Source organism: Mus pahari, chromosome 1 (assembly GCF_900095145.1).
Source record: "Mus pahari chromosome 1, PAHARI_EIJ_v1.1, whole genome shotgun sequence".
Lineage (NCBI taxonomy): Eukaryota > Metazoa > Chordata > Mammalia > Rodentia > Muridae > Mus > Mus pahari.
The window spans coordinates 88,372,145-88,386,014 of NC_034590.1; the positions used below are offsets into that span (position 1 = coordinate 88,372,145).

At 46.5% G+C, this 13,870-nt stretch overlaps 1 protein-coding gene across 1 annotated transcript in view; it reads right to left on the reverse strand.

Moving 5' to 3' along the window:
* Positions 1-9,111: 9,111 nt before the first annotated feature.
* The window catches only part of Gde1 (glycerophosphodiester phosphodiesterase 1), an 18,775-nt gene continuing 14,016 nt past the window's right edge, over positions 9,112-13,870 (reverse strand). Inside the window, 2 exon segments of the mRNA XM_029531266.1 lie at positions 9,112-9,717; positions 12,145-12,389. Of these exon segments, the coding sequence (XP_029387126.1) occupies positions 9,570-9,717; positions 12,145-12,389 (393 nt within the window). The 3' untranslated portion in view covers positions 9,112-9,569.

A 13,870-nucleotide genomic window follows, 5' to 3' on the forward strand; every position in this document is an offset into this window, starting at 1 on the left:
CCGGCTAGATCCCCTTTTAATAGACATAAATTCTACCAGTTCTGTTTCACTCTGTAGACCAGGCTGGCCTCGAACTCAGAAATCTGCCTGCCTCTGCCTCCCGAGTGCTGGGATTAAAGGCGTGTGCCACCACGCCCAGCTTGTTCCTTTCTTTAGGGGCATTACACTTTACGCTGTTTGGGAACACCTCCCCTCTCATTTGAACCTTATTGTCTTATGTTGGTGCCACACTAGGTTATGATTTGCCTGCAGCCTCATTGCTAGCTAGAGACAGAACTGAGGGCACACTAGCTTCACACAAGCATCCCCATACCCTCTCAGGCATTTGTTCTCTTGACGATGGCAGATGGGTAACATGGGATCTCAAAGCAATTTTAGCTTGTGATTCCTGATGGTGAAGAATGTTGAACATTATTTCAAATCCTTAATTTGCATGTCTCCTTTTGAGGGCCCACTTACCAGCTAATATGTGTGTGTGTGTGTGTGTGTGTGTGTGTGTGTAGTTCTTTATAAATACTAGATATTAGCCCCCTGTCAGATATTTCTGTTTAACTCTCAGCCCCTCTGCTGAGAATTAACTGATGAAATAAATGTGATTCTATTTTAGGAAACCATTCCATATCCAGTGAAAGTATTTTTCCGCTTGTTATTTTTGATGGTACTGCACTGATTGAACTTTATGTTCTAATTGATTTGCAGTGTTGGGGAATGGATCCAGAGCCCTTGTGTGTGCTGGGTTAGTTATACAATCACTTGGCTGTAGAGCAACCCTTAACACTGAAGAGTTATTTAGAGCGCTTTATCTTTTCAGTTCTGACAAGTGTCTCCTTGTCCTGATCACCAGTCAAGGGGAAGTCAGGCACTTGTCTGCTCTTCTTTATCTCTTGCTCTTAGTCAGTGCAGTTAAAGTCACCCTTGTCTTCTCCATCTTCAGCACAGCCTCCTACTCCCCTCCTGACTGCTAGGGTTATCGGTGTGCACCACCATGCCTGGTGTTGCATCACTCATTTGTCAGACGTGCAATCATGGCTAAGTCCACACCTAACCTGACACTGATTCTGGTGGAAGACTGGTTAAAATATAGCCAATCTTTCACTCGGAGAATGGTGTGTTAGGGAAGGGCATGTTCAAAGACAGTGGAGTTAGTCTCTCCTGGACTTAGCTCAACTGGAGATTTAAAACATGCAAAACCAAACAAACACCACACATTAAAAAATTAAAAATCAATGGCATATTCTCATGAGATAGTGAGCATTAATTAGCAAAGAAACCTTCAGTTATAAGTCAGTCTTTGCCTGGCCAGGCAGAGGCGACTGCCATTCTGAGCAGCCAGCAGGTGATAGTTAGCTCAAGGCTAAGAAGTCTTTTTTTTTTTTTTTTTTTTTTTTAATCTTTTTGTTTGATTGGTATTTTAAGTTTCTAGTTTGCTTTTTGTGTTTTTTTGTCTTTGTTTTTTTTTGTTGTTTTGGTTTGTTTGTTTGTTTGTTTGTTTGTTTTATCGAGACAGGGTTTCTCTGTGTAGCCCTGGTGCCGGGAGCCTCCAGGCCCAGACCAGGGTAGCAGTGGATTCACAGAGTAGGACTCTGTGATGGCTTTAAAGTCTGAGGGTCTGGGGGGGGGGGTGCTTTCTAGCTCCTAATTATACTTAAATGGTGATGATAACTTCTAAAAGGTCCTAAAAACTGTCTTGCTCTTTCTGAGGGTAAAAGACTGCTGGCTGAGGTGATTAACACCTTTAGACCAGCCTTTGGAACTGCTGGGCTCTAACTTTCAGCCTGCTAGGGAAGTCGCAGGAAGAGAAGACAGTTAAGTGATTATAGAATTCATTACCAAATTGTAAAAAGTTTCCTGTGAAAGCTATCTAAGGGGAAAAGCAGAAAGATCTTAAGTGAGTAAAGAGAAAAATTCTCTAAGTGGGGAAAGGGAAAAGAGTCTAGTCTAAGTGGGGAAAGGCAAAAAAGTCTCCTCTATTGATCTTAGCTCTCCATTGATCTTAGCTCTCTTGATGATCCTCTCACTTCTCTTTGTCCTCAGTACTTATACATCTTTCAGAATACATGATCACATGTTACAAAGTTCATCACAAGTTCACACAAAAAATCAAATCATAAATTGAAATATAAGTTTACAACAGCAATTGTTTGCATGCATATCCATTGGAGTAATTATCTGGCTAAACATCCATCATCTGTCTGAGCTCCACAGGCTCACTAAAGGTTTAAAACCATAACTAACTTACTAGTGAAGTTTTATATAGATAAACCCAGTTGGTATTTTATCTTCTGTCCTAGCACCTACAATGTTAGTTGCCTTTTAATGACGTTTGGTTAATTGTTTTACAACCTCTTGGAATGTGCTCTGGGTAGGAGAAAGTCTGGTTACCATCTAAGAGCAATTAACTGGTGACACATAGGAGACTGGCAGGGTTCTCATCGAAGTTTTGATCATCAGAAAAGGACCTAATAGCAGTCCCATTATAAAAGAGCTTAATCATCACAGATATAATTTTAGGAATTCTTATAGGATTATCATTAAGACTCAAGAAGTCATCAGTTTGTCTATTTAGCATCACTACAAGATAGTACATCTTCATGGATCTGCAGAGATCTGCTTCAAAGGGGATGTGCTCCTACTTAGTGATTGTTATGTATGTTTAATAATAACAGGAAAAGCATATTAACAGCAGGAATCTTTCCTAAAGTTAGTCCCTCACAGCCTTGCTTAATGAGGGCTCACCTGCCCCAGATCATATAATAATCTGAGGCAGGCCACTTCAGGATGATCACCTGGTAGTTATTAGCTTGTCCCATTATGGCTCCTGACAGTCTGGTTGTCCTAGAACTCAGTCTGTAGACCAGATTCACCTGGAACTTATAGATATTGGCTTGCCCTTGCCTCCCAAGTGCTATGACTAAAGGCATCCACATCCATGCCTGCTTTGGCTGAGAAACCTTTAGACAAGCTTCCCTGGACAGTCCACGCTGATTTTGGTGGGTACACCAACACATGCGCAAGTTATGCTGGGCCACGAAGCTCCCTTCTGGAAATTCTGACTCATTCCATCTACTGGTTGGATCTCTTATAAATCACATTCTTCTTTGAATGGAGGACCCCAAAGAAAGCAGAGACATCTTCCAGAGTCTGGCCGGCTATTCCCAAGACGCTGCCTGTACTTCTTCAGCTTTCTGGGATCTTGGGATGGAATCCAGGCTGTCAAGGGTGTCTCAGAACCTCTTTGACCCAGCCATCCTGGGCAACAACATTCTCCCCATGGGTCCTCAACATTGGTGTCAGGAAGGGGACAGAGGACAAGGCCACTCGACAACACTCAGAGGCAGTGTCAAGGAAGTCACCCACGAGTACTTACCTTCTCATCATATTCTACTGAAACCACAAAGCCTGTGTGGAACGCTGCTAAGTGTCGGCCACGTTAAATGCTGTTCCAAGCTCCTTTGCTGTCTCGCATATTTGACTGCATAAACATGTTTACATACATGAAAGGCACCTTAAAACTGAACCACTGGGACTGTGGAGTTGGCTTAGTGGGTGAAAGCCATCAAGGCCCTGGATTTGAATCCCCAGCAGCCATGCTTGCCTGTCACCAGCATTGTGGGAGGGAGGGGACACAGACAGTACAGTATTGCTGGGACTTACTGGCTACCACTCTCAACTCCAGATTCAATGGGACCACCTGTCTCAAAAGAGTAAGATGGGGATAGAGCAAGAATAAGACTCATGTTGTCAATTAGACACACACGCACACACATGCACACACACACTCACTCTCTCACACACACACACACACACACACACACATCCTGTTACCTTCTTTCGCAGCCAATGTTATCCTTAAAAAGACCAAAGGGGAGGCTATGAATAGGGTGACTACACTGCATGACAATGACCCTGCCATTTTGATGACTGATTAGTTTGTTGTATCTGAGCTACTAGGCATGTGGTAGTTGTGTTCCAACCATATTGATTGCTTACCAAACAGAATATTGACTGATGTGGCAGAAAACTATGGTCAGAGGCTCAGAAGCATGCCCTGTGACAGCAGGAGAATATACCAAATTCCAAGAAACTCCATCACAAACTCCCTTCAACATGAGCTTGTTCTGCGCAAGTAAAACCAGGCAGAAACCAACCCGAAGAACCTGGGTGTCTTAGAATAATAACAAATCACTTCCTCCAGCAAAAATCAAGTCTCTTCCCACCAGTTACTGAAAACAGATTTTTTTCCCCTTCACATATTATATCCTGAGCTTGGTTTCTTTTCCCATCCAGATCCACTCTTTTCCTGTCTCATCAGAAAACAAACAGACTTCTAAGGGACAATAATGAAATATAAAATAAACGCTACCACATTGGAGCTGAGCAAAACCAACAGAAGGGAAAGAACCCAAGAAAAGACACAAGAAACAGAGACCCACACTCAAGAACCCCATAAAAACACTAATGTGTACCCAAAGGACATGTAGGGTAAAAAGAAAAAAAATAGAATTATATATATATATATATATATATATATATATATATATATATACACACACACACACACACACATATATACATATATATATATATATATATATATATATATATATATATATAAACCCAACATGACACTGGGACGAAGGGCTTCCAAAGTTGCCACTGGGTTCCTTTTCTATTGGCCATCAACTGCTGAACATGAGGTCTGCCCTTAAGAGTAGTTTGTTTCCGCAGTGAGAAAGCTAATTTTTTATTTTCGAGTGGTTATGAATTGGTGATAGCTTCTGGGTTAGGGATGGGGCCTGGGTCCACTTCTCCTCTCAGCTCCAGGACCCATGCAGGCCCTGTGCACGCTGCCTCAGCCTCTGTGAGGTCATATGTGCATCAGTCTTGTTGTGTCTTAGAAGGTTTTTGTGACCTCCATCTCCTCTGGCTCTTTCTCCTCTTCCACAAGATTTCCTGAGTCCTGAGGGGAAGAATTTGATGGAGAATTCCCATTTAAGGCTGAGTATTTGAAGTTATCTCGCTCTCTGAATAATGTCTGACCGGGGTTCTCTGTGATTATTCCCATCTACTACAGGAGGGAGCTTCTCTAACGATGGGAACTGATCTATGAGTATTTAGCAGAATGTCATTAGGAGACATCTTGCTATGTTCTTTTAGTAGAACTGTAGTATTTGGGTTAACCTGTCTAGTCTCAGGTTCTTGGTCACCCAAACAATGTCAAGTATGGGTTCCATCTCATGGAGAGAGCCTTAAATCAAATCAGATCTTGTGTGGTTACCCCCTCAAGCTTTGTGCCACCATTGTACTAGCATATCTTACAGGCAACACACTATTGACGATCAAAGAGTAAAGGGTCTGTGGCTGGGTTGGTGTTCACATTTCTACGTTGGTAGCAAGCAGAATACCATACTGTACCAAAGACACTAGCCCATAGGGGTGAAAGCTCTATGTAGGCAGCAACTTGACTTCCCCATGTTCAGTGAGTTGTGTTGTCTTCACAGTAAGGCTGTGCTGTCAAGCTGTGGAGAGCAACCTGCACTCTTAGCCATAGCTCAGGGTGTTTGGGAGTCCCCATGGGACTAACAATGCAATGAGACATAATCTAACCCCAGTACGGAAAGCTTCGTTTGGTGACGAGATGTCCAGTTGGGGCTCTGTATTCTCCATTATTTGGTGAGTTTACTTAGATATAAATATAAATATTTATTTAGATATAAATAAACTCACATATATGAGTGTCCTGCATATATGTATGTACAGGAAGCTTCTGTGGTATTAGATTTCCATGCTACCCCTCAATGGTCCTGAATTCTAGGTGTCTCTCCCCTTATTCCCTCCATTGTGCCCTGTTCCCTCTCCCTACTTGACTGTTTCATTCCAGCCCTGCCCCATCCATCCATAACTATTCTATCTCCCTTTCCTAGGCAGATATGTCTTTCCTCCCTTCCCCAACCCTATTCCCTTACTCTATACCTAACCTCTGTGGTTCTATGGATTGTAGCTTATCATTGACTTACCAGCTAATAGCCACATACATGTGAATACTTACCATATTTGTCTTTCTGGGTCTGGGCTACCTCACTTGGGACTCTTTTTTTTTTTTTTTCCCTTTTCTTTCTTTGTGATGGTTTGTATATGCTTGGCTCAGAGAGTGGCACTATTGGGAGATATGACCTTTTTGGAGTAGGTGTGTCACTGTGGGTATGGGCTTTGAGACCCTCATCCTAGCTACCTGGAAGCCAATCTTCTCCTAGCTGCCTTTGGAACAAGATGTAGAACTCTCAGTCCATGCCTGCTCCATGCCTGCCTGGATGCTGCCATGCTCCCACCTTGATGATAACAGACTGAACCTCTGAACCTGTAAGCCAGCCCCAATTAAATACTGTCCTTTATAAAAAGAGTTGCCTTGGTCATGGTATCTGTCCACAGGAGTAAAACTCTAAGACCTCTTCCTCCTCCCCTGCCTCCCTTCTCTCAACACCCCTCCTGTTTCTGCCCCCACTTCCATGCACTCCCAACCACCTCTCCACTTGTACTTCCCCCTTCTCTTCCCTCTGCACATTCACCTCTCCCACCCCTCTCCTCCCACCCCCACCCTCTCCTCTCTTCCCTGCCCTCTCCCCTCTCCCCCCACCCCTGCCCTCACCACCTCCTTTTCTACCCTGTCCACTTTCCCTTTGTTCTCCTCCCCTCCGTGCAGCCCCTCCTCTTCTGCTTCTCTCATTTCCTCTCCTGGTCCCTTCCCTGCTCCTCTCCCCTCATCTCTTTCCCCCTCCACACCCTACTCTTTCCTGTCTCTCAGTTCTCACCCCCTAGCTCCCCAGTTCCTCCCCTTATTCTGATTTCTCTCCTTTCCAAACTCTTCCCTCCCCTTTCCCTGCCTCTCTTCCTCTCTCCATTCTCTCCTCTTCCTCTCCTAGCCTCCTCCCCCAGCTCTCCCCTCCCCCATCAAAGCTTTTGCTTTTCTCCCCAGTCCATTATCTTCCCCCACCTGCCCTCTCCCTGGTGCCCCTCCACCCCTTTCCTGTCTCCCAACCTCACCTTGCTCCATCTCCCCTCCACTCTCACCCTTTTCCAGGAAACCCCTCCCCTTTGCTCCTCTCCTGCCCTGTCACATGCCAGGCACCCATTTTGAAGGGTCCCAAGGCTCAATCAGGCCTCAGATGTGTTTTCTGGGGTCACGTTCTCGTCCCTTGCATCACTTGGTCATAGTGTGACATGCTTAGATATTAAATAAATGTTAAAAATTTCAAGAGAACCTCCTTAGGCTTAAAGCTCGGTGTGGAGCATATTCTTAATGTGAGTCCCTGGGCTCAGTCCAGCACCAAAACTAATGGAAGGCAAAGGTTTTTAAATATTTGAGTCAATGTAGTCAGGCTGGCTTCAAAACGGGATTACAGGTGTATACGATCACAGTCAGCTTGACCTGTCTACCCTGCTAGCTTCCCCCTCCCACCTCTCTGACCTTTCAGCCCCATCTGTGGCCTGCCACAGACCCACAAGCTAGTCATAGTGTTGCCACAGTCCTCTGTCCTGTTGGCATACAGCAGCCAGTTTGTTTTAGAATGCCACCAGTCCACACAGTTAGGTGACAAGGATGTCAGGTTTTGATACAGAGTGCAGGCTCTGGTAATAGATGAGACCTCAGATACTTCTAGTCAACATTTTTAAAGAGCCAGGGGTGGCAGTACATGACCATAACCCCCATACTTGGAAGGCTGGGGCAGAAGGTTTAAGACCAGCCTGAGATCAATAACATGACTGTCTCAAAAACCCAAGGACTGGGGTGAGGCTCAGGGGTGGAGCACTTATCAAGGATGCACAAAGCCTTAGGTTTGATCTCTAGCAGAGAAGAAAACTAGCTTCATTTTAAATGTTGCCACTTACAGCTATGTCTCTTGGTACTGGCCTGCAGCCTCAGTTACTTGGGAACCTGAGAGATCTTAAGTTTATGGCTACCCATATTAAGTTATTTATAAGTTAGTGGGACTCTGTCTTAAAGGGGCTAGAGTGACAGTTAAGAGCCTAGCAAACATAGGTGCTCACCAAGCCTGATGACCTGAATTCAACTCTGTGACCCATGTGGTATGGTGTGAAGAGTCCGGCAAGCCAACCTTCCATCTCCCTGTTTGTGCCACGTGCACTCACACACACACTAAAGGGATTTGAAAATTTTGCTTTTTGAGATGGGGTTTCTCTATGTAGTCCTGACTATCCTGGAACCCTCTCTGTAGACCAGGCTGGCCTGAACTCAGAAATCTCCCTGCCTCTGATTCCAGACTGCCGGGATTAAAGATGTGTACCACACCTGGCTTAATTTAAATTTGTTTAAAAAAGAGGTCTAGTGCTATAACTGACAGAAGACTTACCACAGGTAAAGCCTAGGCTGAATTTCTAGCATCACAAAAAATTCAAAACGCTAATGGCTGGAGAGGGCTCAACCCGGAAAAGTGCTACCAAACCCAATGGTCTGAGTTCAATGTCAGACCCCAGGGAAAGGACAAATCTGCATGTCCTCTTTAACGTCTGTGGCAGCAGTGGTGGCATGCGTTGCCTCCTCCTTCCTTCAACAACTAAAAACAACATGCACGCGCGCGCGTGCGCGCGCGAACACACACACACACACACACACACGCACAGCCCTTTTGTCTATGTGGGAAGGCGAGGGCCTGGAACTGGACACTGACTGCGGACTTCTGTACCTAACAGCGCTGCCTCTGCTTCCTCATCTCTGAAGATGATGCCAACCATCCATAAGCGTTTCCCGGGCTGCAGATGATTGTGTGTATAAATGCCTCATCTAGTTCCTAGTCTAGAGCAACACCAACAAAAGGAACAGCAGTTCTCCTGAGTCAGGGCTGAGGCTGCCACCAGTCTGTGCATCTGCAACTGAGAAATGAAGAGCAGCCCCGGATCCTCAGACTGGCCCACCCTCCGGTTCTTTATCTAAGAACCTGCCAGTGCTTAGGCTTCCAAGCACGCTGGGAAAGCTGCCACTCTGCCCCCTGGTGGTCAGAAGTGCTTACATCAAGACGACACATAATTCCAAGTCTTGAAACTAAAGCAGGAAAGGCCTCCCAGGCGCTGTAGGACCAGAAGATCAGAACACAGTTTGCCCTCTGTTCACCTTTCAATGATTTTATTAGTGTGGTCACAAGTTTGACACCTACAGGTCGCCATTAACAAAGCTGACGACAAATATTGGAAATAAGTGAATTACTGAAGTACGGCAAGATTTAAAATGTCAACTTGGAGTGATCATGCAAGCCCCATGCATTGGTGCCTGCGCCCTAATTGCAGGACCCACTCTGCTCATCCTCGCAGCTCTGTACCCTCAGTGGGGTCAGGGTGGGGCCACCCTGCCTTTTTGCAGATCCAGAATTTTAAGGGCAAGTGTGGAGCCTTCCTTGGAGCATGGTTGGCATGCCTGGTTTCTGCTTGTTGGGGTGACACTGTGGCTATTGCCAGTATGAGCCACAGGTTCCCCACGGCTTGTGCTAACAGAGTTTTCTCATGTCCCTGCAAGAGGCCTCCAGGCAGTTTTGCAACTGTGTTTCCTCCTGGGGAGTCTAGAAGTGAGGTGCGCAGTCTTCTAGCATGCTGTCAGTGATGTAGCTGGACCCAAGGTGGGACTCGTAGTAATTCTTTTCATCAAAGGTATTGACAGTCCAACTCACAACCTGGATTCCTTTAGCTGACCACTTCTTCAAATAGTCCCTGGAGAAAAGGGGGAAATCGGTCGTGTTAGAATGGACAGCTGTCCTGGAATTGAGAGCTCAGAGCATGTGTTCTGTGAGCGTCAACTGTCCCCAGAGAGCCTCCAGCTGGCCTCCCACCACAGTCACAAGGCTGGGAAGCAGGCACGGCTTATGCCTGCTTTACATCATCCCAGCTCACACACTTCAGTCACCAAGGGCTATCATCTCTGCCCTCTCACACCACACTGCCCGTCTCTGTACTGCAGAAGCCTCCCTTTCAGGTCTCCAGAACAAGCTCTCCACAAGGCTGATGAGCTTCTCTGCCCTCCGCTCCTGGGGAAGAACAACACTCTACACTCTCCCTCAATGCTTTCTTCCTTGCATTTCACAGGCAGAGCTTAGCTTGCTCCTGGCACCCTGCCCTGTATCCTGGTGAACAGCTGAGAAGTCTTGAGTGTCTCCAGGTATGGGAAAGGTCACAATATAAAAGCAGTTGTTGTGACACAACCCAGAAACACACCTTCAAACAGCAAACTTAGAACAACCACATTTTCTCAGATTCACAGGACCAAGATGATTCAGTGACTTCCAGCTCACAGCCCCACTCCAGAACTGATAATTTCTCAAGATGAGTAAGTTACCCTGGTGTGTAGCTGAGACATCCTTGAGGAAGATGCCAGGTAACCACTCTGGTGAGGCCGGGTAAAAGGGACACACAGGTGTGAGCCTCCCACCTCCACCATACCCACTTCCTCAGTGCTCCCACAGCACTGGCCCTCCCGACAGCAGCAGGCCTGGATGTCCTTTACCCGCTGGCTGATGGAGAGGCTGGAGTGTGACCCTGGGCCTCAGACATGCAGGGAGGCAGTCATCCTCAACTGCACCCCAGCGTCTCTTCACTTCAGTTTTATGCTCTCACTGGAGCCCGGGCTGCCCTTGAACATGCAATCCTTCTGCTTTAGCTTCCAGAGTTGCTTGGCTTTCAGGCCTGTGCCACCGTGGTAACAATTACCATTCCCCTCCTCCTTCCTTGGGACCCCTCCCTGTGCGAAACTAGGTCAGAATGCAAGGTCTATGCACTGCTGGCCTCGAAGCTGTTGGTGGTGCTGTCTTTCACTACATCTTTATTTGAGACAGGGTGTCTCAATGAACCGGGAGACTGAAGCTCTAGCTAGACTGATTCCCAGAATCTGCTGCTCCAGTCCGAGCCCTGGAGCCACACACAAATGCTACTGTACACGGCGGTACATGGCTGCAAGGAAAGTGAAGTCAGATCCCAACGCTTGCAAAAGAAGCACTTTACCCACTGAACCCTCAGCTGTGGCTTTATATTTATTAGACTCAAGGACTGGCATCCCTGTCCAACTGGACACGGACCTCCAGGAGGCTAAGAGCGCAGCTCTGCTTCTTCACTACTGTACCCTTGGCTTCCTCATGCAGCACCCGACAGCACTGTTGGCCACAGCCAAATGGCTGCCGCCGGAATAGCAAGCTAGAAGTCGTATGGAGCTACAGTGTGCGTTTACAGCTCCAAAGCTGCCGAACGAACGACAGCTCCCAAGATGTCGGTAGGCAAGAGGACAGATAGATAGGCTGTAGGAGCTAGAAGGGAGGATGGGAGCTAGAAGGCCATGGTCATACGGTTTCCGCTGCGGCGCTTCCCTCCGTCTAGTTTCCCAAGGACTGCACTGCAATCTCACCACTTCCTAAAAATGCACTACAACACTGGGCTGGGGCCAGGCGGTGGTGTAAGCCTTAATCCCAGCACTCACTGGAGAGGCAGAGGCAGATAAATCTCTGTGGGTTCGAGGCCAGCCTGGTCTGCAGAGTGAGCTCCAGGACAGGCAGAGCGACACAGAGAAACCCTGTTTGATGAGGTGAGCTACGATGCATCAGCTCTGCCACACACATTTACACAGAGAACAAGAACTTATGGACATATTACATGATTAATATGTTATAATAAATTGTAATTTACTTTTAAAACATAATAAAAAACGCTTGTCATTCAAGAACCAGAGCTGGGTCTCCAGCACCCACATAAAAGCTGGGAGACATCACAGACCATTTATAGTTCCAGTGCCCAGGAGGTGGAGAAGATCCTGAGGAAAAGCTAGTTTTCCCACAGGACCAGCTGCATCAGTGAGTTCCAGGTGCTCACACACACAACAAATAAACACACACATACACACACCACACATACAGGTACCACACATACAAGCAACAAACAAACAAACCTATGAAACTGAGCGTATCTGATCGGCCTGTTGTGACTCAGTGAGCCCTGTCTGACATCTTCCCACACACTTCCAGCAGCTGGCACTGCTCACAGGCCAGGGGGACCGATGAGTCAGAAACAACTCAGTCTGCCCGCTTCTTTAACGCCTCCTTCCCAGAAAGAACACCCAGGACACCAGAAGCCAAGAGATAAAAACTCCTAACTTACGGGGAGACAAAATCCTTCTGCATGAGGAAGGCTGAAATCCCACACAGGTACCACAAGACATTGTGCATGCTCCAGTCAAGCAAGATGTCCAACACCACAAACACAGACTGCTTCCAAAAGGCGCTGTAGCGAGGCTTCCCATCTCCAGTGTGGCTCAGGCTCCAAGGCCTGTGAGTTAGGGCTGTGATGACCTTCTGATCCGTTTGTCTCATCTGAAAAGGAATTTTGGAAAAGAAAATGATCATCTCTTAAGCCTATAGTTTCTAAAAATTTTAGATTTACCAAATATTCATTTGATGAGGGCCCCATAGCGACCAAGTTTGCCATCTCTCACAAGTCCTTTGAGAAACAAAGTAGATGTAGGTGTGCAATGCACACTACAATTGAGGGCCTCTTCCTCACAGTCCTACAGGAACTGCACTATCAAACTGAGAGAAGCTGGCTGCTGAGGGAGCCCAGCCTCAGAGTGGTGGCAGGCATGAGGCCCTCCCTAGGTTTAGTCAGAAACACACAGTGAGAGAGAGAGAGAGAGAGAGAGAGAGAGAGAGAGAGAGAGAGAGAGAGAGAGAATGCCAACCACAGGGTCAAGTTGTATTTGTTTGTTTGTCTGGGTTTCTGGAGACAGGGTCTTCTGTAGTTCAGGCTGGTCAACCACATCAAGCCTCCTGTCTTGGGCTCCCGAAAGCTGGGGGCTACAGATGTGCTCCACCATGCCCAACTTTCAAAGCCACATTTTAATAATGTTATGAAGATAAGCTTTTAATTGAAGTAATCAAATAGCATGTTACTTCAGAACTCAATGAGGAAAGAGCCAGGATCATTTCAAGAGATGCTGGTTAATTTCAACCCTGTTTATGGCAGGACTGCAGAACTGTGAGGAGACTGGAGAGAGGGCAGAGCAGGAAGGGGCAGCCTGGGGAGGTACCTCAGTACCTCAGGCTGCGCTCTCAGTTCCATGGGCAAGCACCACATACTCTAAAGGCCTCTGTGGTCAAATATGCCTGGGAAGCCTGTGGAAACATGTCTGTAAGCCCCAGGACCGCCCGCCACCCTGGCAAGGGCTACACTGGTATGCACTGGCCTGCTGCAGACATTTTTAATGTATGCTGTTGACCCTAGCTGAAGGATGCCACAGAAGAGTTCAATATTTTGGAAACTAGTAAATAAAGAGAAAGATTAAGTCATTACTCAGTGTATAGGGAAGCTAAATGATAGATCAGGAGGTGTCTTATCTACGCATGAATTCTAGATTCTGAATAAAATATTAGCATTTCATAACTTCCTAGTAAACTAACAGACCTGGCCAATGAATGCCAGGAACCACAACAAAAGCTGCAACAGCTCAGCAGATGAAGTGCATTCCTCCCCACTGAGACACAGCCCTGCTTAGGACAATTAGCCCTAACTGCATGAGTTCTAGTGGACTTCACCAGGTTACAGGAAACAAAGTGAGGAACAGTCTATAAAAACACACAAGCGTACCATCACCAGACATGAGTAAATGAAAAAATATAATCTCAGTCCTCGAAACATAGCCCAGTGGCAGAGTGCTTGCCTAGCATGCTGAGGGACTAGCAGCACACACGCACATGCACGTGCAGGCACACATACATCCGGTTTATCCAATAAAGAGAAAGAAGGCGGGGGGGGGGGTGGACAGAGAAAGAGAGAGGCAGAAAGGTAGAGAGGAAGGGAAGAAAAAAAAATGCAGACTTTTTTTTTTTTT